The following is a 27,444-nucleotide window of genomic DNA, read 5'->3' as shown; positions in this document are numbered from 1 at the left end:
GGACAGTAGAAAAATTCAAAATTTTCGCTAATTTCATAGCATAGATATATATATATACCGTGCGTCCATTTCGATCTTCAGCCGAGAGATCGGGAGAAGAATGGCAGACGGCGCTGACGGAGATGCCGACATTTTGCGGCCTGTAATGCCCACTTATTTTTATGGACATATGCAGGCATTTATATAAATATTGCAAAACGAGCACTAACCTGTGTTATAACACGCAAAAGTTCTTCAGTAATTCATCCAAGTTCTGCTCTTATATACACAAATAAATATGCTATAGAAACTATGTAAAGAGCCACAGATAATAAAGCATTTTAATCATAGTTTTGACCAGTAACGTCCTGCTTAAGTTTATATCCTTGAAAGAGATTTGTGGCTATGGGAATCGTTTGGAGGTTTCGAATGTGCAACACTGTATCAAGATTACGCTGCAGACGAAACCGTTAAAAGTGAATGGTTTTCGTGAGCTTCCTTGCAATCCGAAATATCCGAGCTCGAGTTTTTTGTTCCTTCGCGACTAGATGAAGACAGAGTTGTGAATATAGTGGCGCAAGAGTGTTATTCTTGGTTACTTGCAGTTACTTGTTTGTGTTATTGAAGTGTGTATGTGTGTTGTGTCAGTGAGATGATTGGAATGCCAGCCGCAAGGTTCACGTTAGAACAAAGATTTTTTATGTATGACACGTACGTGAAAACAGACTTGTGTCGAGACGTGTGTAGGCAATTTGTACAGAAATTCCCAGGCGTTTCAACTCCACACAGAGATACGGTTAGACATCTTGTCCTAAAATTACGAGAAACTGGATCGTTGAATTTTAAAACACCTAAACAAAAACGACGGATTCTAACCGAAGCAAAACTCGATGATATTGGTGCAGCGTTAGAACGTTCTCCAAACCAACCTCTACGCCGTGTTTCACAAGAGGTGGGCGTGTCAAAATCATCGGCATATACAGCCACTAAGCTACTAAAATTAAAACCGTACTCTTATAACACAGATTAGTGCTCGTTTTGCAATATTTATATAAATGTCTGCATATGTCCATAAAAATAAGCGGGCATTACAGGCCGCAAACGTCGGCATCTCTGTCAGCGCCGCCCGCCACGCTTCTCCCGATCTCTCGGCTGAAGATCGAAATGGACGCACGGTATATATATATATATAATGTGATTAAAGAAAAAATAATATCTGAAATAAAAATAAAACAGACTGCTTCTTTTCACAGTTAGGTTGGTATATTACAACAATGTAATATTGACAACATCCATTATATAATGGATTATTTTTGTTTTTAAATTACTAACCATTGTTATAACTGTATCTTTAGTCAAAATGAAAATAAATGTCTGATGAAGGGAGTGTGTGTTCTCCTGAAACGTCACAATGAAAAACTGTTTTCTTATGCTTGTAATAACCGTAAACTACAGGAAAATGATTCTACAATGCAAGCAATGCATACATACAAGAAAAACTATTGTAGTAGGGGTTTTTCATTGAATAAAAATATATTTTCTTAATTTCCAACTGTACCTAAATAGGGGTTGATTAAATAAATTTTAAGAAAAAGGGAAAAATAGGAAAGAAAGGTAATGAAACAGTCAAGAATTTTGCATTTGTTGTTTTGGTAGACACCCTGTATATGCGTGGGGAACTTTACCTTTTACCTTACTTGGCATGGTTGTAGGAATATACCACTGCAGGCCAAAGGACATGCTGAATATGATTTTTGTTCAAAGATTTCATCTCTCTTCAACAATCATTTCTCTTGCTTCCTTTTTTTTTGTGCACATGGTGCCAAGTTTGAATAGTGTGCATGTGCAGAGTTCCCATCCAGAGAAACTTTTGTGGAGGTTTTTGCCTGCTAATGGTTGATCATACTAAATAGTAGTGTATGCTTATAACTTTCTTTTTAATTAACCATGTATTTTAAAGTAATTATTTTGTTTATTTTAGCTACAGGTGGGGTTTGCCCTCCAATTGAACTAAAATGCCCTCCAAGTGGACCAAAGGAGTGGTGGTCAGATATTGTGGAAGATGAACAAATGAACGATATGTCTCAGAGTGGGAAGTTGGTCGTGCTGTTTTCCATTCTTCGTGAATGTGAATTGATTGGTGACAAAGTGTAAGTTCTTGTTAAAATTATCTCCTCATTTTGTGTGTGTGTGTTTGGGGTGGGGAGGGGAGCAGTAAATGTTGCTGTTATGTCCAAATGTGTCTATTTGGTCACAAGTAATAGTCCATCTATTTTGGCTTGTTTTATTTTTGTTGTAATGGATGGATTTCACCAACCACTCTTACAATAGGTCGGTCATTTACATAATGTATTCTTTATTGAATTTTCTGAGCTCTTGGACATTGGCAGGTAAAAGTACTGATACTAATTGGAAATGCTTTCATAATACGAATGTCACAGTGTGACATCAGAGCATACCGTCATCGTCGCTTTCAAATCAAATGGTTGAGCAAACGGGTAAATCCAAACCATTGGCTAAAGGCCAAGGTTCGAAGAGAGAGAGAGAGAGAGAGTGAAATGGCTAAACCATAAATGGTGAACTATTGCACAAGTGATAGAAAACTCGTGTATTCAAGGATTTAGAGAAATATATTGAATCATGTGATAATCAAGTAAGGATAATTGGCCAAGAACTAAATATGGGATACTGGGATAACCCATTACAAGCATAAGAAAGGTAGTGAGCTTACTTACACAAGAAAGTCTCTGGGATGGAATGTCTTTGTAAAGGTCACTGGTAAACAGATAGGAAGACAATTTGCTATGCAACCCTTCCCCTCCCCACATACACACACAATTTTAGTAAATAGCATGCCTGTTTAGAGGGATAAATCTTGTGATCCGTTGCATCATGTTTGATATCTATTTTAGAGCTATATAGATGTAAAGGTTGTGGTTTAAAGGTTGATCAATTTCTGTGTATCAGATTAGACACATCATTGTTTCCAGAATGCGAACATTGTCCTCTGAGAGATAAGTCTTGTAAACTTTATTTCTGATCAACCTTCGTATTTTAAGCATAACTCTGATTTGATGGATATTCTATACTTGCAATTAGGGTGGATTGATTTAAATCAGATGATTTAAATCTAAAATCCAAATAAATAATTTATAAAATAATATACATAAGGATTTTGTAAATATCAAAATCACTTTTGATGAATGTACATTACTCATGTAATCATCTAATGGTGTTTGTTAGGCTCTAAGATAGGGAATAAAATGTGTATACTGATGGTGTAAAGCTCATACGAAAGGAAATTTAAACACAGGATTTATCTTGATTTAAAATTCAATAATTTTATGGGCAAAAATAGCAAACATTTTGTGTAGAAAAATATACAAAATACTAATCATGTTAATCCAGAAATAGTGTCAATATCATTAAACTGTAAATAAACATGGCAGCTGATATTTTTCGAACTATCATTAAAAAAAATCTCCAAAATTCAGGTACAGAGACTATAAAAATATTTAAGTTAATATTTTAAGTTACGATTATAGAGTACATCCAGAATGTTTTAGTTTCACTGGAAGAAAAGTTAGTGAAATTTTTATTAGTTTCATTAACAAGCTCAACAAACATTTCCATAGTAGTTACAGTATCGGAAACAGAAAAATGAATGTTTATGTATATTTTTATTTGCTTTAATCAAACTGTTCAAATATTTTACAGGGCCATTTACTATAAAAAGCCTTTCTATAAACAAATATATATCTATGTGCATGGTGCCAAAAACCATCATACAAGCAATTTTAAGCATGTTTTTCTAAAAAATCATAAAATTGATTTAAATAAAAAAATCAACAAAAATGATTTTTTAAAATAAAAAACATGATTTTTATCCACCCTGCTTGCAATAGAGTACTTATATACATGTATTTGCATTAGTAGCTGTCATAGGCATGCGCAGACCCTCTGATTAGGGGGGGGGGGGGCAAAAGCATTGATGAAAGTTTAGTCAAGAAAGATAAACCTCATTGTATCTCACTGTTTTAGTTTCATTGCATTGATGGGTATATACAAACTGCAGCAACAAAGAGGCACCATAACAAATAAATAAATTGTCTGAAATGTGCTGTGCTTATTTTCCTCTAGACAATTGTGCTCATGCATTTAAGACAAAACTGTTTAGCAGCAACAGTCTGAAGTGCTTAGTATTACAACATCTCTCTGGCAATTTAGAAGAGAACAAAATTGCGAGCAAAGCGAGCAAGAAAATTCTTAGATCCTAATTTTTGCAAACTGAAAACAATATTGATTTAATATGGCACAAAATATTTAATGGGCGCCATGGCATTCTTTTACAATTTTTTTCATTTAGATCATTCGGCACTCAGGTCCAAATCCGACCGACCCCTAGCTGCACCTCTGAACTTGATTATATGAAAGGAGAAGCTGCGAGCAAGAAAATTTTACGAAATGTATTTTTATTTGTATAAAATTTGATATTGTGGGGGGGGGGGGATTGCCTTTGTGCCACCCTGCAGGTGCTCTTGGCCGTCTGGAAGAAATAATGCAAGAAAGACGTGAAAACTAAATCCATGTTGAGTAGCCTTTTGTTCTGCTACTCTTAGATTCTACTAGTCTTGCTTTCTTTTACCTCAAAGTTTGCCCCCTTGCCCCCCCCCCCTAGAATTGATTTCCGTCCAAGCTTGGGGAGGGGCAATCCCCATTGCCTCCCTGTGGTTGCGCCACTGTACCCCTTCCCCCGTAGTTGCTTTGAACTTTCATCGGTTTGAAAATACTTAATTTTCTTTAAGAGTATAATATCGTTGAATAACTCTGATAAGATTACTCTCCACTAAATTTCTAGGTGAAATATGTAGGAGGGTCATGGGTGTTTGGAGGGGGGGGGGCAAGGATGGCCACACCTCCCCCTTAGAAATTGAATGTCAAACCTAAAAATAGGCCTATATATTTTGCACGTATAATTTGATTTCAGTCATAGAAATTTACATTAATGCGATAATTTAAAATAAAGTGGTGTTTTTTGAGGTGGCAACACACTATTATCGGGTAATATAACCCATGGAAAAATATCTTGCTTGTCCCTCTGTTGAAAAAAATCTGCGGACGTAAATGATTAGGGGGGGGGGCAGCTGGCCCCCCTTCCCCCATGCACAAGCCTATGGTAGCTGTTGCGTTCAGTTTAAAGTATGAAAGTATCTGCATAGGTGGAAATTATTATTTATTCAAAGTAGTATCAGGTAAACCTTGTTCATTTGCATACAGAAATTATGATAACTTGTTTCAAGAGATATTAGAATGTTCAATATGTAGTTAATTTGTCTGTTACTACATTTAGTATTTAAATGATTCTTTGAAAATATATCAGTATTGAAATTGAGATGCGTTTCAAAATTAAAGTGAAATTTTCTTTGAGCTAAAAAAAGTTATTTTTCACTTGTATAAATCTTTTAAAGATGCATTCATGCTATTCTCTTTAAGATTAGAAAATGTCAAAATTTATGTGTGCAAGATGGCTGAAGTAAATTGGATTCTCTTGCTGCAAGATTTTGTGATGCAATGTTGCTTGTCAATGTTGTCACTGAAATATTATTATTTTTTAAAACTAAATTGTGAAACAATGACTTGAACTTGTGTTGAGCATAAGTAATGTAAAATGTTTCTGTGCAATAATAGTTGAAAATAAGGTTGCCAAAAAGCTATTTTGCCGCCGAGCCTATTCAAATGTTCTCTTTCTTCGTTGCTTTATGTTACAGGGCTTCTGATTCTGCTTTGAACCAATAACAATGCTGATACCTTTACTGATTTCCACCTTTACCATTTAGAATTCTAATAAATTTTAACATGTAAGTTTTCCTTTGTAACTATCACAGAAATCTAACGGTTTTGCCAGGTCGGTGGCCAAACACATTTGATATCGCCACCAAAGTTCCCAGGTGTTTAGCCATTCATCAATTTCATATATTGTAATAATTACTCATCCTTGTCACAATTAGCCAAAAGTGGCAGAAAAGCAATGCAAAACAACAAAATACATATAAACCATAGTTTTGCTTTACAATATTAATAATTTCACATGAAATAATAATCACGAAATTCATTTCTCCCCACAACTTTGTTGCAAATTGCATAATTTCCAATTTTGCAAACTCTGAAAAAGAATCGGCTGGTATCAGTCAATAAATTCCAATTAATGCATTCCAGTACTGGTATCAGCTCAGCCCAATATTTTATTATTTCTTCAGTGTTACCTTACAAAGTTTTATATATTTAAAAGAACAACAAATAATTGTATACAATAATATATTTCTTTCTTATATCTTCAGGTTGGTGTTTAGCCAGTCTCTCTTCTCCTTAAATTTAATAGAGTACTTCCTGACCAGAATTGACGAAGCAACACAAGATGGGAGTCAAGAAGAGTCATTGAATAAACACATAGGCTCTTGGACGAGTGGCCTAGATTATTTTCGCATAGACGGCTCAACGCAAGTAGAGTACAGGAATACTTTTTGCAAAACTTTCAATGACGAAGACAACAATAGGTAAGTATTATATGTAGAAAGTTAAAAGTATGCAGCCCCTCCTTGATAACTTAGTAGTTATATCTGTCACCCTGTAATCAAGGTGAGTTCTGGGCTCATTTCTCAGTCAGGGTGCATAATGGTTCAGAACTGTAGGTCTGATCGCAGGTTCTCAATATCTGAACTTGCCAAAGAGTTTCCATAAGTGTCTGCGAAAACAGTGCATTAAATTGTGACTGACAACCTCGGGTATCACAAACTGTGTGCGAGGTGGGTAGCAAAAATGCTGACAAATGCTCACAAAGAGCAAAGAAGTACAGCTGCACGTGATTTTTTGGCCCGCTGGGGGGAGGATGGGGATGCCCTCTTTTCGCACATAGTGACTGGGATGAAACGTGAATATCGTACTCCAATGGGGAGTCGAAGCAGCAGTCAATGCAATAGTGGCACTCTGGTTCTCCTAAAGCGAAGAAATTCAAACAAACACCATCAGTTCACAAAATCATGGCATGGGACCAAAAGACTGATTTTTGATTTTTGTGGAATTCTTGGAACCAGGACGAACAATTACAGCAGAGGTGTATTGTGAAACACTGAATAATCTGCGACTTGCCATCTAATCGGCGGAGAGGAATGCTACGCTCTGGAATTTTTCTGATCCATGACAACTCCCGCCCACACACAGCTGCTCGTACTGTTGAGACAATTGAAAGATTTCGATGGGAACTATTCAATCATCCCCCTTCCAACCCCGACCTTGCTCCCAGCGATTTCTTTCTTTTTCTTCACCTGAAAAAGTGGCTTGCATTGAAGCGTTTCAACGACAGTGACATTCTCAAGACATCAGTTCTGGACTGGCTGCACTCGCAGGTGGTAGATTTTTACGCAGAGGGTATACGAAAGCTTGTACCACGTTATCAGAAATGTCTAGAGGTTAATGGCGACTACGTCGAAAAATAGCGAAAGTATGTACTTGTTTATCAATCACAATAAGTTTCTTCTATCATTTTCTTGTTTTTTAAAAAATATCGGCCCTTTATTTTGACATGTCCATGAAGTGGACTTGCAACAAAATTTATGGCATGAATGCTTGTAGCTAGTGGTGCAGTTTTTTTTCTAAATAAACTAATTCACAAACAGAAATTTGATACTTCTTTATAACCCGATGAGGTGGTCCAGACTTAATTTCCTTAGCATACAAGATGGCTTTTACAAGTCCCAAAAACTAAAATATCCAGGGGTGTTACGTTATAAGGGTACTTTCTTACTTTATACTTTGAATGAATATTGCTATTAAGATTATGATTTTACTCTTAGAGATTCAGCGACTCTGTTATGGGGAGGGTTTGGTGGAGTATCAACCAAGAATAAAATAACAACAACAACAACACTTATTCAAAAAAAGAGCAATGCTTTACGCTGCCACACGCAGACCCTATGCTGTGTGTGGTGTTCTGTGGATTATAACAGGTATCTCTTGGGAGACCTGTTAACCAACAGACAAACTTTAGCCTATAATCTGAAAACTGTAGGTAGAGGAGGCTTTTGTAGACTTACGGTTCACGTCAATGATATCAGGTCGATCACATTTAAACAACACATTTATTCAATGAAGAACAACCTGTGGTATGGCCACCACCAAACATGGACATCTTCACTGTTACACAAAGAACACAAATTTAGATATGCAAAATACTTGGTACTTACAGATCAGCCAATTTCACACAATACATTTCATACCTGGGGGGCACACACTTTTTCACAACCACAAGCCACATCCCGACACCTGGCAATTTATGGGGCATTCAAGGCAAAAGAATGGATAATTCCTGCTTTCTTGAGGTAATAATGACTTTGGGGAGTGATGGATGCACTTTCCAGGCTTTTCATGAAAGAATTGCTGGATATAACCATGGATGTTCCTATGACTCCTTCTTGCCAACCATGTGGTGTGGATTTCCCACTTTGGGTATGGGACACAGATTTCGGAACATTGGCGAAAATTGCACTCAGAACTTTAAAAGAGGTCTTGGCTACCATATCCTGTGCGATAACACCCACTCAGGTCCATATTTAACTTATATGGGCCTTGAATGCCTATTTCCAGTGTAAGTCCATTGTTCACGGCCCACGTGGCCATTAACACACTGGTTTTGGCCAGCAAAACATGACCTGCTCTCAGGCTGCTAACAAACACAAGTGAGCTTGAATGCCAAGCTCAAAACAATAGGACACCTGCCTGACTGCCTCCTGTGGGACGTCCCAGCCTTGGAAGCTTCTCATTGGCTAGCTGAGGTCACATGTGGCTTTTCCTTGTCTGTGGAGCTTCCAATTCCTTCCACCAAATGGCAGAGTTATCAGGTTGTTGAAAAATGTAAACAAAGATTAAAAATGAGTTTACTTTCCATAAATTAGGCATTATTTTACCGAAATAGACTCTTAAACATGAAATTTTATCGTTTATATACCGATGCGATACTTTGTGTAATCTGAAGTATCCTTGAGTTATGCAATACATGGAAAATTGATAAACTCTGTTGTAAATATTTAAGAAGCAAAAATGGACCCTGTTATACAGAAATAGATTTAATATTCTGGTAATGATTTAATGTGCTATTAGAAGGGATATGTTTATTTTGTGTAATAGTGCAGTTTTTAAATCAAATTTGGGATTATATTCAAATTTTTAAAACCAAAATGTCATTTTATATACCACTTTTTCAGCTCTGTAACAGCGAAATTTCATTCTATTTAACCGGTTTTGAACCTGAAATTGACTGTTTTTATACTGAAATTTTGCTTTTTTATTTACCAAAAATATGTGCCTCTAGTCATAATGTCTGGCAACTATTGTGGCCATTCAACAAACGGACAATATATCCTATGCAACCGGACTTTTGCCTCATCCTGTATGTTGGATAACATGTATAAATATATGCTGTGTTGAATATGCTATAATTCCTCTTTAATAATATTTCAGAACAGATTTATTTATGTATTACAAATGGCATTTCTTCCAGGGCAAGATTGTTTTTAATATCTACCAAAGCAGGAGGGCTTGGAATTAACTTGACAGGTGCAAATCGTGTGATCATTTTTGATGCATCCTGGAATCCTTCACATGATGTGCAGAGTATATTCCGAGTGTACCGTTTCGGACAGAACAAACCTTGTTACATTTACCGTTTCCTCGCTCAGGTGTGTATAAGAGTGTGCATATTTTTTGTTATGAGTGAAGTGCTTTTAAATATGTAAACGTGCTGGGAAGTTGTTTATGAAATGTAAAAATTACAGTGATCACGAGTTTCTTTTAACAATCAAATTAAATTTCAGATTAGTATTCACTGCTGTTATGCGTTTTGTTTTTTAATGAGTGTCTGCATAGTAGTGATGTAAAAAATCAGAAATTTACTGATTTTGATGTTTTGCCAATCAGTAACAGATGCCTTTTTTTTCCTCTTGTAGTTTATGGTTGTTACAAGGATATAAACACAATTTTCGATGTTTGATGAAATACTATGTTAGTTGTTTTTATATGCTTGCTTGTAACAACCATAAGCTACAAGAGAAATAATTCTACAATGCAAGCAATACCAGGGTTGCTACGTGACTGGAAAACCTGGAAAACAGGGAAAAGTCAGGGAATTTGATTGGTCAGGGAAAAGTCAGGGAATAGTCAGGGAATTTTGCATATTTTCTGGAATTTACGTGCATTTTGGAGTTGCAGGAGAACCAGTTACAAAAAGAACAAACGGTTCATTTCCACTTCCGAATTTGGTTCTTGTGATTCCAGTTCCCCCAAAAGATTCAGTTCAGAAACTTGTTAATCTCGTCATTATGACTTCTAGTCTGTTACGTACAAAATTATGGTTCCTTTGCATTTCGATTCTATATTTATTCACTCTCGGATCTTGGATCCGTTCATTTTGCGAATGAATTTCTTGCGGAGAAAATGTTGCTTTAGCTTTGTGTGGGGTGATTAAATTTCTGTGCCAAATATAACATAATTAGTCCACTACAACATGGTTTCCAAACGGGTAAATCGACAAGTACAGCTACTTCTCAATTTATTTAGATAATTATGGATGCATTAGAAGATAATGAGATACCCTGTGCTATTTTCCTGGATCTGTCCAAAGCCTTTGACTGCTTAGACCACTATGCTCAAGCAAAAAATATACAATCTTGGCATTTGAGGTAATACATACAAACTGATAAAATCTTTTCTTACAGATAGACCACAGTACACCCAGATACTACATACTGAAAACTCCGTGGTTCACAAAATTATATCTGACACTGAATATGCAAAAACAGGAGTCCCTCAAGGCTCCACACTAGGTCCGCTACTGTTCATACTATATACCAACCACTTACCCTCCCCAGACAATACAAATATTTTAACATACGCGGATGACACAACTATAACATGCAGTGCAAATACACAAGAACAAGAACAATTAGAAAGACAAACCTACATATCAGTAAATATAATAACTCAGCACTTAAATTCATATAACTTGAATGTAAACTATCAAAAAACAATGTATATGGCTTTCAATCCTGGAAATAAACCCAATTTTGATAATATAAACTTACAAATAGATGATAATCAAATCAATTATGAAAATCCAGTTAAATTTTTAGGTTTAGTTGTTGATGACAAATTAAGATGGACATATCATATTGACCATGTAATCAAAAAAGTAGGGAAAAACTTGTATCTCCTAAAACTCCTAACACAATATCATGTGTCTGAAATAAACACAAATCTATACTATGGACTTGTATATCCATACCTAGAATATTGCAGAATAGCATGGGGAGGAGCTGCACAGGAATACACTCAAAGATTGCTTATTCTACAGAAAAGAGCAATACGGTATATATTCAAAATACCAATTAGAAACCTCATGTAGAGAATTATTTAGAGAAAATTAAATTATGACCATGTATTCCCTATATATTTACAAAGTAATTGAATATGTATTAAAACACCATAAATTAGATAAGAATTTGACCGTCCATCACCACAACACACGTCAAAAAGAGAATTTCCACATGCAAGCACACAGACTTGTTCTTTCAGACAAATCACCTCGTGTTGCAGGAATAAAATATCGTAACAAACTTCCCACACACATCAAACAAATTACAGAAACTCACAAGAAACTGAAAGCAATTAAACAGTATTTAACAGATATATCTCTATATAATCTCAATGAATTTCAATAGTTAAACTGGATTAGTAAATTGAAGCATTTAAATTCTTTAGATATTGTATGTCTTCTATATTTGTATTTTCTCTTTTACAAGTTATAACTGTTTATGTTTTAACCCATATGATTTATTTGTATTTTTGTGTTGGCATTTTGTTCTTTTCATTGTAATCCTACTCCATTTGTAATATTTAGTATTGTATGACGTTTTCCACACCCATGGATATGGGTCTACGGAAATAAAGAATTTATTATTATTATTATTATTATTATTATTATTCAAGAACACACCCGTTTGGAACCCGTTCTCTTTTGATTCGTGTGGCCGAGTGGTTAGCACATCGCGCTGCGACGCCAAGGGTCCCGGGTTCGAATCCCGGTCGGGCTTGGTTGTTTGTGAATGTCCATTCATCCTTTCATCACTCATCCCCATCAAATTAGCCAAGAGGCACAAAACGCGAAGTAAAATAAACTAAATCAATCAATCAATCAATCTTTTGATACGTGAAGCGGAGAAGGTTGGTGTTCGGACAGTTCTTTGGTTTTGGATCTGCAATAACTGTGTACTCCTTGAACCAAAGACAATGTAATACTTTCTGCCTTTAGAAAAGGAAAGTTAAAAATTGTACTTACGTATGTGAGTATAGTGCTCTTATTGTAGAACGACGTTTCAGAGATTGACTATCTCTTTCCTCAGGTTCGTATAAAAACTAAGTACTTGGCATAGTACTGTGTCAAAAATGTAATATGAGGATTGTGGTTAAGGGTTGGTTAGGGTACATTTAAAATATTAAGTTTTTGCTATTAGAAGTACGTAAAAACCAAGCCGTTCCCTAATAAAACTTGTACAGTAGACCTATTCACAGGTAAAAAAGTTAAAAAAGTTAAAATTCTAAAAAACTTGCATAAATCACAATGCAACCTGCAGGTTTGGCCTTTCCTACCCAACTGTGCTTATCTATCCACATGAAGGTCAATTCTCAACGAATATTTCCCCTCCCCTTAATTTTCTCGTTTCCCCTTATTACGTCACAAATCCAACGTGAATTCACGTTCCTCTCTTGCAGCTTGCATAACTTCCGGAGTGACGTGGAAACCGATATTGGGTTCAATCTTCCAGGCTTTATCCCATTTTTTGAGGAAATTGATCCACCCTTCTTCCAAATTTCCTTCGTCCCTATTAAGATTATTCTTCCCCCCCCCCTACAAATACTCGCTGTTTTATACACATTTCTTCCTAATTTCCTCCCCTCTTTTCTGATTACCTCTTTTTTTTGCGATTCTATGCCCACTTTCCAAAATATGTTCTGAGAGACCCGTTTTGGGAACTTTTTCCCTTATGTCCTTTTCATGCTCGCTCCATCTTTTACCCATATTTCGGCCTGTCTGTCCTATGTACTCCTTCCCGCATTGGCATTCTATTCGATAAACCCCCTTCTGTTTTTCCGGTATTTCCCTAGTTGTCTTTCCTTTCTTATAATCGGTGAAGTATTTTTCTACATTCTTTGGTGCTTTCATCCCGCAAACGATTCCAAAATCTCTCGTTATTTTTCCGATTTTTTCCGATACGGATTGATGGTAAGGGATGCCAACGTACTTTACCCTCCTATTTTCGATTTTTTCCCCTTCTTTTTGATCCCCTTCTTTCCTAATAATTTTCCGTGCTCTCTCCGCTATCTTATCCATTTCTCTATTTGTGTATCCGTTTTTTAATCCTGTTTTACTTATCCACCGAATTTCATTGTCTTTTTCTTTTTCATTATTGCATAGTCTACCGGCCCTAATAAAAAAGTTAAGGAATACGTTTTTCTTTGTTATTTCAGGGTGCGCCGATTCCTTGTTAATATATAAGTTCCCCGATAGGGGTTTATGATGTTCTCCTGTTCTAATCCTATTCCCTTCTTTCAAGATACTAAGATCCAGGAAATTGATTTTTCCATCGCTTAAGTTTTCCCTAGTGAAGTTTATTCTTTCGTCTTGTTTTTCTAATTGTTCAAAAACCTTGTTCAGTGCTACCCCCTTTCCTATAATCAAGATATCATCAACGTATCTCCCATAATATTTAATACCCATTCCTGTTTTTTCCAAAGCGGCCTTCTCAATGAAGTGCATAAAAATGCTCGCTACTATACCCGAAATGGGGTTTCCCATCGCCAAGCCTTCTTTTTGTCTATAAATACTGTCATTGACATAGAAAAAGTTATATTCCGTTACAAGGTTATACCATCGTACATATTCCCAAGCAGTTAGGATGTCTATTCCTTTTTCTAACAGCCACCTTAGTAAACAATCTCCCGCCCGCCCCCTCGGTACACTTGGGTATAAGTTAACAACATCAAAACTACTTATTGTATCCTCGTCATCAATTTCCAGATTTTCTATACATTCTTTAACTTCTACGGCATTCCTAACGCTATATTGGGTGTTCTCATTTACCTTCCTTATTCTTTTTACCAGCAATTTTGCTAGCCCATATCCCGGATGTTCGTATGTTGGTATAATAGGTCTAAGTGGTATGCCTTGTTTGTGTGTCTTAGGTATTCCAAAAGCAATTGGTATGTTGCCAACTTTAATTTCCTTAATAAGGATTTTCTTTTCGCTTGTGCCCAATGTAATGCTTGTCTCTACCCCTTTTTTGATCTCTCTTCTAATCTTATTAATAGGGTCTTTCTCTATTTTCTCAAAATCGTTACCTTTAAAGCTATCTTCTAATTTTTGGTGATATTCCTCTCTGTCCATGATAACCATCTTGTTTACTTTATCAGACCTAATTAGAAATACGTTATTCGCCTTCACCCATTTTCTTACATTTTTTAAATCGCGTCTTAGGTTTTCGTTTACTTTCTCTTTCCGTGTTCTATCTCCCCCTTTCATGTTCGTTTCCTTTTTAATTTCTTTTTGCAAGTGTTGTTCTACAATATTACGTATCCTTTGTCTAACCTCAGTTTTATCCTCCCTTTCGTCAATAGTTGTTACGATCGTTTCTGCTGCTATTATGAATTCCTCTTTTTCAAGTTTCTCTACCCCAAATTGCAAATTTCTGCCCCTTGTTCATTATCCTAATCAAATCTTTAGGTGGTTCGTGGGTGGTTAAATTTAAAATGTTCTCATTATTTCCCCACTCCTCTGTTTTTTGTTTCTTATTCTCTAGATTATCCTTCCTATTCAATTTTAATTTCATCAATTTCCTCTCTATAGTATTACTATCCCTAAATTTGGCTTTATCCACAGCTCTAAAGTGTCTCTCTTCAATGCGGTTCCACGTCACTTCGTCTAGTTCCCCACTAACTTCCAAATGTAATCTATAGCATTCCTTATTAAGACGTTCGACTTGTCCATGTGCTTCCCTAATACATTTCCCTAGTATTTTAAACTGTATTTCTTGTTTTTGTTCAATCATGCCTACACTCAACGGTTTATACCCCCATTTTAAACAGTTTGGTAGAACCCCCATTTTCCTGCATTGTTTTAAAAATCTAATCCTGATTAAACCCTTATTCAACTTAATCCTCTTATTTTCTAGTGCACGCACTTTTCTCCCCGTATCGGAGATCAATAGCATTTTATAGGTTCTTACGCTGGTCACACATCGTTGTTAGGTTAGGAATGTTGGTTTGATGCCGATAGTAATTTTACGTATTTTTTGTGTGTAGAATAAAATTATGCTGAAAAGTGGTGAAAATGGGCCCAAGTTCCTTTTGTTTTATTACGATTTCATCATACTACAAATGCAACTTTTACATGGTTCGATTTCAATTTAGTATGTCTGCTAACACATACTGCAGAGTTTTAGCAATTACTTAAGATTTTGTCAATATATGCTTTTGTGGTTAGGTTAGGAAGGTCAGGTTTGGTTGTCTTAGAATTAAAATAAAGACCCTGAATGCACTCTACTAAGATTCCGATTTATTTCTACATTCATTCCCACTAGTTTACGATACTTACTGTCGCTTGTCAGCTGGAGAATACCTTATCTGTGGGAAGTGTGTATGATTGCGTATGGTGTTTTGAAGTTTTCTTTTCAACATAAATAACTTCGAATCCAAACAGTGCTCATTATTTTAAGGAAGGTTCAAATTTTGTGTCACAATGATTGCCAAAATTCTATGATAATTAGTCTTCCTGCTAGGAAAATTTGAAAAAATCATAAAACATTCGGAACTGTTACCTTTTAATAGACAGATTTCTCTGTTTTCCGTAATATAAAATTGGTTCCAGGATATGGAAAACTCAAGTAATGGAGATATTTGATTCCAAAGAATGGCCCACGTATATATATTTTTTTAGGTGTATGTTGGGTCACCAGCCCCATTCACGTTCCGAATTTCCGAAATATGTACTATTTTCAATAAATTAAAAAATATAATCATTAAACTTATTGCATGTTTTCTAAAGGTACATGACCTAATTTTCTGTTGTTTCTTATTTGTATTGATATAATTGAGGTTGTATACAGGTTACATTGTAAAGCTTTGATATATGCCACATTTTTTTATTGATTTTTAATACCACTTTAATTGTAAAGACTTAGTGAAAATGCGGAAGTACAATAATTTTTATTTTTTCGTTGATCAGCATTGTATTAATCACTTGGTAAATTTTCAGCTAATAACTGTGTATATTCATATTCATAATAATTAACGTGCCTGCATATTATATTGAAAAACATGAGGTTCAAAAGCAAAAATCATGACAACAAACATGTTCTGGTCTGGAAAACCTGGAAAAGTCAGGGAATTTCATAATCAAAAAATCGTAGCTACCCTGAATACATACAAATCGAAAAAATCCTTTTTACGTAATTGTTTCATGGGAACTGTATGATATTTCCAGGATGTTAAATATGTATGTATGCGGGTGGGTGTTATAAATATTTGAAGTTTGGCTGATGTAAAACTTCTGATGAAACTGATAATAGTAATGGTATAAACTTTACTGATAACTTATATTCTTCTGATGCAAAAGGACCCAATTAGCCTCTCTCATAAATCTCTCAATCCATGTGAATGCAATAGCATTTTTGTCTTTGAAGAAGAATCTATGTGAATGCAATAGCATTTGTCTTTGAAGATGAAATTGCATATTTAGACATTACAAAACTAGGTATATGAATTATACCATTAAATTCATGAAAATAATTACAAAACAGCAGAATTTTGCAGTTGCAACCTATTCACATGAATATTGGAAGTATTATCTGCAATTTTAAGAAAAACCAATATGTTTATGTTGGTCGATACTGATAAGAGTATTGGTTAATCTGTTCCATCCTGAGTATTTAATTGTTTAATAGAAGCAGAATACTATTTCTAGCATGCTAAAAATAAATGTTCTTAAAACATTAAAATGCTGACCAAGGCATACTTTTACAGTATAAAAAATATACATAAAACGTAACGTTTCCACCCTCTAACAGGGTCTTCTTCAGACAAAACTTTACAATAAATAAATACATTTATTGTGAAGTTTCGTCTGAAGAAGACCCTGTTAGAGGGTGGAAACTTTACGTTTTTATGTATATTTTTTATACTGTAAAAGTATGCCTTGGTCAGCATTTTAATGTTTTATTAACATGGAAACAAGGCTTACAAGTGCTACCATTATAAATGTTCTGTGTACATTCTGAATATCTTCAGAGAATTGTAACTGGTAGAGAAGCACTTACATACAAATGAGACAGAAATCATCAGAACAAAAAGAAGAGTTTCAAAAGTACATTTTTTTTTTGCTTTCACAAGAACAAAACACCATCTTGTTTGAAGATATGAAGTTGAGTATCAGAATTGTTCCAAATATCAAATTTTTACCAGTTCTGATACTGCCTTTGAAATTCCAGTTTTGCCTGATATTCATACTATAGATGGTAACAAAATCTGGATTTCTAATTATCCTATATATGTTTTGGATGCAATGGATAATCCAGATAATTTGGATATCTGAATATGCAGATACTCCAAATATCCGGATAATTTGGATATTCTGATAGTACAGCTTTGATGAAGAATTTGTAGAAAATATGAACTTCATGAATAAAAGAATATGGGAATAACCCGCAAAACTGATGAAATATAAAACTGCCTGTATAATTCGAATATCAAAACAATTAAGATATTCTGATAATTTGTATATCTGAGTATCAGAATAACCAATATCCAGATATTTGAAATCCAGATAGAAAATTATCTGATATCCAGATAAAATTTTATCCGGATATGGCCATCTCTAATTCATACATCAGCAAATTGACTTTGTCATGTCCGTGCTGCACAGGTAGCAGATATAGCTTCCGTGATCTCTCAAATTCATTTAGCAAATTGTGATAAAAGCAATCTTTTTGTTTTCAGGGAACAATGGAAGAAAAGATCTATGACAGGCAGGTCACAAAGCTCTCCCTTTCGTGCAGGGTGGTTGATGAACAGCAGATCGAACGACACTTCAATTCATCTGATCTCAATGAACTGTATGCTTACAATCCTGAAGAAAAGTCCAAGAGGGCAACTCCAATTCTACCTAAGGTGAGAACTAAGGCTGAGCCAGTACCACTTTGAACCACATGCATATTTCGTCTTTTTGAAGGAAACCCAAAACTTGAAATAGCAAATTGTAATTTTCATGTTTTTGAAAAGTGCAATGTATGTTTTCCTACCACATTTTGTCATGAAATTATATAAGTGAACTTCAATGAAACTTAATACTCTGATAACTATAAATCATAAGTGTTTATCGGAAATGTTTATTTTGTGTAATAAATGTAGTTTTTAAATGAAATTTAGGCACCTAAATGCCATTTTATACACTAATTTTGATTCCAAAATGTGTCCAGTTTTTGTACCGAAATCTTGATCTTTTATTCATCATAAATATGTGGCCCTACTTTGAACCCATGGTGATACTCTTAGCAACTTCCACCCAAACTTTTACTGATGCTTGAAAATAGTAACATTTAAAAGTTGTTCAAAGTAGTGATTAATATTTCTGTGTGAGTAATCCACCCCAATTGTAAGCATCAATTTACCAGACTTTTGCTTCAAAATAGGGATGTGCCGAAGCCGATTACAGATGTATAAAAATCGGCAGAAATTGACATATCGGCATTGGCAAAAATCCGATATTTAAACCGGTACAGATTATACTAGAGTTTTATCTTCTAATAAGTTTTATATTTTAGTTTTGTAAGGTTTATTGAAAATTAGGTTATGATTCATCATTATTGTAGAGTTTTTGTAATAAAATTATTGCAAAATCTCATTCAGAGGATCAACCTAACTCAAAATTGGAAATAAAACCGTATATTGCTGAACCAGGATCTGCTGTTGTATTGGAAATTGAAAAGTGAGTATTCAAACCTAAAGCAAGTGCTGATAAAATACTTGGGCATACCTGCTCCATCAGTGTTGCTGAACAGATTTGCGATAAGAGAAGTAGGTTACTTCCTGAAGTGCTTCCAAAACTCGTGTTTCTGAAGTTGAATCTGGCAGCAGTAAATTTCCAACATTAAGAACAGGAATTCATTTTGCATTTCAAAGAACTGCTTGTGTACTAATGTAAAATCTCTTGAGAATCCATGTTGTTCTTAAAGGTTCATATAACCACCTTTTGTAGATGCAAATGTACATTCGCATCTCTTGAGAATATATGTGTATATACATATGATATGCAATACAAATGTACATAGCAAATTTATTTTTGTCATGCTAAAAATAACATCCCATATCTGTTTAATAATTTTATGTATTGGAATCGGTTAAATATCGGTATCGCTTCCAAAAATTATCAGTGAGTACATCGGCATTGGTAAATTTTCAGCCTCGTCACATCCCTACTTCAAAACATTCAAGAATTGCATCAGGATACTAAAATACTTGTTACAAAATCTCAAAATGCAGTTCTCATGCAATATTGGTGCAAAATGAGTCTAAACCGTGAATTTTGCATAATTTCTAGAATAATTAGACTGTGAAAGTGTTGCATGGCATTTTTGCAGACTCTGCTTGAGACCAAAATGCCAGAAAAGTATCGGTTTTTCCATGAAATAGTGTAATTTATTCTACAATTAAATTATTCCTATTTTGTGTGAGGAACAAGTTTCAGTTCATGGCGTGAGGTAGTTCATAATCATTTATGTTGGTTTCAGGATCGCCTTCTTGCTGAGTTATTGACAGAGCATGAGAATTGGATACAGTCATACCACGAGCACGATTCTCTCTTGGAAAATAAGGAAGAAGAGGAACTTAATGAAGACGAGAGAAAAGCAGCTTGGGAGGAATATGAGAACTTGAAGAAGGGCATGGACAGAGTTGTAAACACAGGTATGTAAATGTGTACCGTTTTCTTGACAATCATGTTTTGTTTGAGCATTTACATTGTCATAACTGCAGGTGGTTTACTACGTGGCTCAAGCTTCGTTTTAATACACTGGTGTGTGTGTGTGTGTGTTGAGTGAAATGTTTGAAGTTTGGGTATTAATAAGACTGAGCCAATGTCACTGTGAATTGATGACTGCTTATACTTGTAATGATTCTCACCAGTAATAATACCAAATGTTTGAACAACAACATAGTAGGTTTGTCGCCTTGTAATCAAGGGATCCCGGGTTCGATACCCGGTGGAGGCACATAGTGGTTCAGATCCCACTATAAACTGTAGGTCCAGTCCCAATTAGTCTTACTGTGCATAAAGTGGACCTAGAACAAAACCTCAAACAATGTGTAACTTAAAAGTCATAAAGAATATTGAGAGATATTAATATGTACGTATTCACTCTACCAATATTTCCCTTTAAAATATTCCTAGAATTACAGACAAGAGAATCGTAATATTAAAATATTGTCATTTAATTATGAAATCAACTTTTCTGACTCAATGTTGGTGAAAAATTAGTTAGAATTATTACACCTGAGCTGATACCAATCAATATTGAAGCTGACACTTTGAAATTAAAACAATTTAAAGGATGCAAAATAATCTAAACAGTTATTTTTAGTGGTTTTTATTTTATTTTATCTACGATGTTTCGTTCTGGTTTCCCAGAACTTTTTCAAAAGTATTTACATACGAATTTTATAATGTAATTGGTACTAAGCCATGTCATTATTCCATTTTTTTTGTTAAAATATTCATAAATTCATATTAAGATAATTAATAAAAAAATCCATTAATCTCTGCAATGCTGTTGCCAAACTAAAACGTAGTGTCCTGTGTGAGCCTAATCTTCAATAAAACTTTTCTATTTTGCATAATTTCGAGGATATTTATATCCTGCTCAAGTGCCATGCAGTATTTTTTTTTCTTTTTTTTTCTGACCTTGCAAGTCATCCAGACTTTGGAATAGTATTAATTTGGAATTTGCACTGATGCTTTCTGATACCAGTACTTTGGTATCGGCTCGGCCTTAAAAATTATACATTTTGTACAAGAAGTTCATAATTTTTACATCCCTACCCTCTTGTAAGGTTTATCATTATGATATTATTTTGTATTTTCACAGGTCTCCCGAAAATGAATTTCCCCTTCATGCAGCAGTTCCCTCAGATGCAACAGAAAGGTGCACTGTCAATCACTGCCTTGAGGGAGGTACTAAAGAGAGAGGTGAGTGTTTTCTTCCTAGCCAAAGATTTCTGTGCAAAATGCTACCATAGGCTAGGTTTTTTATTTTATTTTGGAAAGGCAAAATACAAGAGAACAATGGAGCGAAAAGCAAATATCGAGGATTTTATATTGCTGGCATTTGGAAACTAAAATAAGTTCTATTTTTTTAACTGATTGCTTTTATGGAAACCACCCTGGGAGAGAACCACATGAACCATACTAAAACAGCCTTATGAGGGTCAGAGAAAGCAGCTTTTCCTTTGGCGATGTGTGGTCTGCACAGTGAGTACCATCGCCACTATCTTTTTCTGGCATTTGAGACCTGAGCTCACAACTTCATTTCTATAAGCTCCTCAGTTGTCCCTCACCATGCTGGGAGAAGTATTTTTTCAAATTGCTGTTTTTCAGTGATATTCAGTATCTCTAAAATTTTTGCTGCAGAATCTGGACATATTGGGGGGGGGGGGGTCTCACCGAGAATGAAAGCTGAGACAGCTCACACCAACCAAGGTCACAGTAATAACTATTTTCCTGCGTTGGAGCCCCCACTTTCACTTACTATCACATATTTATTTTAAAAAAATGCACAGGGTTCTTAGGTACATTCAATGAGTTTTTTATCATCATCATGTTACCAAACAAAACAAGAAAGAAAAAACAATGTGCTATAATCAACTAAAGGTTAAAAGATTAAAAATCAGTAACTTACGTGTGTGAGCATGAGATTGGTCAAACAACGTTTCGAAGGTTATACTACCTCCTTCTTCAGGTTGATGCGATGTTTTCAGACACCTGACATGGTGCCTTGTCGAGAAAGTGTTGGTTGAGGATTTAGGTCAAAAGGTATAGGAAAGAACACTTACTAAAAGGATGTTGTAAAATATACATACTTAAAACCGCGCAATACTCTATTAAAACAAAAGAACGTGTACCAATCGGCAGTTTGCCTTCAGCAACTTGGAACATTCTTTTGTTATTTTTATATTTTACAACATCCGTTTAGTAAGTGTTCTTTCCTATACCTTTTGACCTAAATCCTCAACCAACACTTTCTCGACAAGGCACCATGTCAGGTGTCTGAAAACATCGCATCAACCTGAAGAAGGAGGTAGTATAACCTTCGAAACATTGTTTGACCAATCTCATGCTCACACACGTAAGTTACTGATTTTTAAATTTTTAACCTTTAGTTGATATTCGATTGTGAGTAATTCGCACATTATCAGTATGAAGTGTGCTATAAAATACGGAAAGTGAGGGAGAGAGAAAGTTACCTATTCCCATAGGCATGCTCAGACCCTCTGATTAAGAGAGGCAAAAGCTTTGATGAAATCAACCTAATGGAAAAAATAACCTCATTCCATCTCACTGTTTTATTGTAATAATGGGTACTAAACGGGCATATATAGTCCAGAAACACCAAAAATCACTATTAGAATAATTCCAGGTTCCATAGCACAAAAGTTCTCTGTTCCCCTCCCTCTTTATATTCCTTCTCTGTGGTTCAGACTAATTTACATATAAACATGATTTCGTACAGCAGATTCAAATCAACTACACATAATTTATTCATTTCCAATGTGTGACCAATTTATTCTGCGACCATGTAGGTGCAATACAACTAGGCTAACGAATAAAATGTGCGAGTCTTAATAATAAGAAATTTGCGAGAGAACAAAGTGAGATAGTCCAATTGCATAGGAAATAACCCACTGTAGTTGCTGAAAACTTTTGTTGGCTTGAAAATATTTTTTAAAGAGAATAATATTGTTTAATAACTGTAATAAGATTTCTCTACCTAAATTTTTAAGTGAGTATTAGGTAGGCAACTGCCCCCAGCCCCACCCCATGTCCATGCCTATGCCTATAACCAGCACTGAAACAAAGTAATATGTACCAAAAATACCAATAAGGCACAGTGGAACCTCCGTTTTATGTTTTCATGGGACCAAGCTGGAAAAACTTAAAATGTGGGAAAATGCAAAATCAAGAAAAATTTTACATCTTGGTATGTTGGGACAGACCATCAAGGTTGAATGTATAATGCAGGAATGTAAAATTGGAGTTCCACTGTAGTTGTTTATCATAATCATGCAAACACAAGTCATTAATATGTATTCATCCTAGGTGCTATAACCTTTTTTAATGAAGGCAGTGCTCCTTCGAAATTAATCCGAAAAACCAGTTACATTTACAAAATGGAAATAGGGTACATCATCTGCAATATTAAAACCTATTTACCATGAAAAAGACATTGTCATGCTTTAGTTAAGAATAAGCAATTTGGGAAATCAAGTTTGGAATTTTTATATTGGTAATATCTTTATTTTCTTTCTAGAACCCTACTGCATCTGAAGAGCAGCTGACACATCAGTTACGTGTAGTTGTCGCTCAGATAAATGAATACTTGAATAGGAGAAGGAATATGGCGCAGCAGGGGGATGGATTCCAGGTAATGTGCTACAGTTGTTCTTAGTATGTATCTATAAAGAGTGTTGATTATTTTATAACAATTAATATTTCTCAAACTTCTCTTTTGCATCATCAGACCTCCATGGTGGAGTGGTTCTCGTAGCGGACTACAATGCCAGGGGTCCCAAGTAGGACACGGGTGTTTGGTTTTGTTACTCCTGAAGTCCTGATTGAATAAGTAGGAAAATCCAGTTATATTGACGTGATGTGGAGGTGGGGAAACCTGCCGACAATTGAAAATCAACTCATCCATAAATTTTACAAATGTATTTTCCAGATCAAATTTTGTAGACAGGGCTAATGTATTGATATTGACATTTTGTAATTTTTTTGTAGCACCAAAGTGTCATTTCATATTTCACCAAGTTGTGTTAACTTAAAAAGTGAATTATGCATTGAATACTATAATATATAATTCTTTGTTTTTCCCTTCTACAGCAAATGGTGGACAACATTAATTTCAATAACACTTTGAGGCAAAATGCAAGTATTTTATTGCAAAATCAAATGCAATTGCAAAATCAGATGCAGCAAAATGTTGCTGTTCCAGGAACATCGGGTAATTATTATGTGAAGAGAGTTGTGTATCCCAATTCGAGAGGTATTAATAACATGCCAATGGCTCGTACTGCAAATCCACCGACAACTTTCGTCAGGACGAAGATGGTGTCTGTTCCAAAAGTGCAGCTTGGTGCTACCCCAATGCTTCCAGTCCAACACCGTGAGTACATTTCAATACATTCACTTTGGCAAGAACAACATCGTGGTTGCTAATCACTTGCAGACACATACACACTGTTCACATGCATGCATAGAGATGTGATGTTTTTTCATCCTTATATTGAATTTTCTGCGATATTAGTGACAGATTATAACTTTTGTGATAACTAGTTTCATTATTCATTCTAATGAGTTCACATTCCATTTTCCACTTTTTCTTCGCAATTGATTTAGTCACCTGTCCGATGGCTTTGTCTTGCTTGTACAAGTGGCAAAATCGATTGTGAGGAAAAAGTGTGCAGAAAAACTGAACGTGAACTCAATATAATGAATTATCTATCTCCTCGTAACTGCCAGATAGATATCTTTAGATACAGTGCAGTTTCATTATGTTTTCCTTAAGGTAGGAAGCTGCAGTCGTTAGTGCATCTGACCCTGGTTCAATCCCCAGCAGACGAGAACCTGGATTTTTTCCACCTGTTCAAGTGGCTCCGGCACCCACCCAGCATCATATAAAGTGGGTACCTGGAGGAAACTTGGGGGGTAAAGGTGACCAGGGACATGGTGCTGATCACATCACCCCTACCTTTGGCCGTGATCACCCCCTAATACGCCTTCATGGCGTAGTGCAATGCACAGGAGAGTACTTTGCTGTTTTTAGGGTAGGAATGTGATAATTCCGATTTTGAATGTGTGAATATCAGCCGAAAATGGCTTTCATAGGATTTGTGTACTCTTGTAAAGAAGTTAGTGAAAATTGTTGCCTGTTACAGTTTTGTCATTCTTGAGTAAAATGCAAATACAAAACAATTGAGATTCCTATTTCTACAAATGATGGATTTTTAACTATTCAGTTTCAAATTAAGGTGACAAAAAAATATCACACAAATCAAAGCACGATTGCATGGGCTAATGGCTTTGGAAGTATTCTCATTTAATGGTTTAAGAAAAATGCATATATTGTTCACATGTAACTCATAGAAAATATTATTGATGCTTTTTTTTTTTCTCTTCATAGCCAACATTCCCAGAACCCATGGAATTAGTGAAGTTGTTACTATAGATGATGGACAGGACGATGATGATGGAAAATAAAGAGGTAAGTCTTAAATTGGAAAAAATTGAAATCTGCAATTTTGAGTTTGTTTTTAGGTTCACTTTTCACTTTGTGCACAGATAGGTTAACTGGGACTGGAAGTGGAATTATAACCACCATGTGGTCCTGCTGGGGATTGAACCTGGTGACCTTTGATTAAATGGTGTCAACGTCATCACCATCCATTGCAGGGAGGCATAAAATATGTAATTTTTAACAATGTGCGATTCAAACACAGTTTCTGTTTCACTGCTGGAATTCACTGTTTGGATACTTTTCTCTCCCCCCCCCCCCCATCCCTGCGATTAAAGTAGAATTTTCGCTGTAGCTGGAATAATACCAATAACAATGAATTACGAGGGTTGCTCAGAAAGTAATGACCCACTTTTTTTCTCATTCCGGAATGAAGACAGCAGTATGCAAATTGAAGGCTAGCAACATTAAGTTTAATGCCCACATGTGTGTAAGTATATGGTAGTGGTCCATGAAAATGGCATCTTGTGAGTGACACACGTTACAAACGATGAGCTGTAATCGAATTCTTAGTGGTGGAGAAAGATAGTTGAGGAAACATTCACAAACAGTTGTGTGCTGTGTATGGAACTTCTGCAGTTGATAGGAGTACCGTAGGATGCTGGGTGCAGAGAGTTAATGCTTCAGGAAGTGGAGAAATGGAGCTGCATGATTGGCCGCAGTCTGGGCATCCTGTCACAGCCACCAACCCAGTCATGTTGCAGCATGCCAATGACATTATTTGTGTGCATCACAAGTCTGCAATTGGCAATTGGCTGTACAGCTTTCAGTCGGTACCGGTTAAAGAACTCCACACCTCTATGTAGGATTGTGGGAGGGAGACTCTTGGCTGGGAGATAGGCCCAGGCCCTTTCGAGGGCTGTCGAGCCATGGGTTACTATTATTTAATGGTAGTGCAATGGCAATTATTTATGCTTTGGGGTATGCCCTACGTGGCACAAGGTTTGAACATGATGCAAATGTGATTCGTGCAGTGAGAACATGGCTACGTGAACAGGACACGAGCTGCTGCAGGGAAGGAATTCATGCCCTTGTTTCACGCTGGCGTAAGGTTCTAGACATCCATGGAGATTATGTAGAGAAATAACGTGTAAAGGAAACATTCAGTTATACTGCGAGTGATTTTCATACATTTTGAATAAATAGTTTCCAAGAAAAATATTGTAAGTCATTACTTTCTGAGCAACTCTTGATACTTTTCCAAAATGTGAGTATCTTGTTGAATCTGTTCATTGTTTGTAAAGTACAGGATGTAACATAATAGGGTAAACAACTTTTAAGTATTTATTTTGACTAAACTATAGTATGTATGGAATACAACTATGATATTTGTTTTGTATAAATCGGTAACACTTCAAGTTTCTTTGAATGTCCACAAATGGCTACAAAAGTTCAGTGTGGCTTATACCAGTTATGCAACACACATCCCATCGGAATTCTAGTTCTTGCCACACTTTTCCTAAGAACTCCTCGTCCACCAAAGTTTCTGATTCTTCCTTTAGCTGTTGCCCATTCTACGACATTTGTCTTTCACAAAGCCCCAGATGCAGAATTCTAGGGGTGCAAGGTCTGGAAACTTTAAGACACAGCCTGCTTCTTTTGCACCTGTGGAAGTGCACCCACATCAGCGCCACAATGCCCATGGTTACAAAAGCCTTGCGTATGAAAACAAAACTTGAAGATTTTCTCATTGTTGTGTTTCAGATTTAAAAAAAGAAATAAACCTGATTAGTTGTTTACACACATTGCATTTGCTGCCAAAGTAAGGTTTTAGATGACTGTTTTACATTACATTACAAATTCT

At 35.6% G+C, this 27,444-nt stretch overlaps 1 protein-coding gene across 5 annotated transcripts in view; it reads left to right on the top strand.

The window, feature by feature from the left end:
- The window catches only part of LOC145985371 (uncharacterized), a 148,910-nt gene that overhangs the window by 116,612 nt on the left and 4,854 nt on the right, over nucleotides 1–27,444 (top strand). For all 5 annotated transcript variants that reach the window (XM_083119322.1, XM_083119323.1, XM_083119320.1 and 2 more), the window contains 9 exons: nucleotides 1,961–2,129; nucleotides 6,318–6,533; nucleotides 9,533–9,710; nucleotides 18,076–18,246; nucleotides 19,866–20,040; nucleotides 21,219–21,319; nucleotides 23,658–23,771; nucleotides 24,230–24,512; nucleotides 25,530–25,610. In XM_083119322.1, coding sequence (XP_082975448.1) covers nucleotides 1,961–2,129; nucleotides 6,318–6,533; nucleotides 9,533–9,710; nucleotides 18,076–18,246; nucleotides 19,866–20,040; nucleotides 21,219–21,319; nucleotides 23,658–23,771; nucleotides 24,230–24,512; nucleotides 25,530–25,606 — 1,484 coding nt within the window. In that variant the 3' untranslated portion in view covers nucleotides 25,607–25,610. The remainder of the gene's footprint in view (nucleotides 1–1,960; nucleotides 2,130–6,317; nucleotides 6,534–9,532; nucleotides 9,711–18,075; nucleotides 18,247–19,865; nucleotides 20,041–21,218; nucleotides 21,320–23,657; nucleotides 23,772–24,229; nucleotides 24,513–25,529; nucleotides 25,611–27,444) is intronic.

Source organism: Lepisma saccharinum, chromosome 3 (assembly GCF_977018435.1).
Source record: "Lepisma saccharinum chromosome 3, izLepSacc3.1, whole genome shotgun sequence".
Classification (NCBI taxonomy): Eukaryota; Metazoa; Arthropoda; class Insecta; order Zygentoma; family Lepismatidae; genus Lepisma; species Lepisma saccharinum.
Note: the sequence above shows the minus strand (reverse complement) of the source record. Positions and strands in the feature narration are given on the sequence as shown.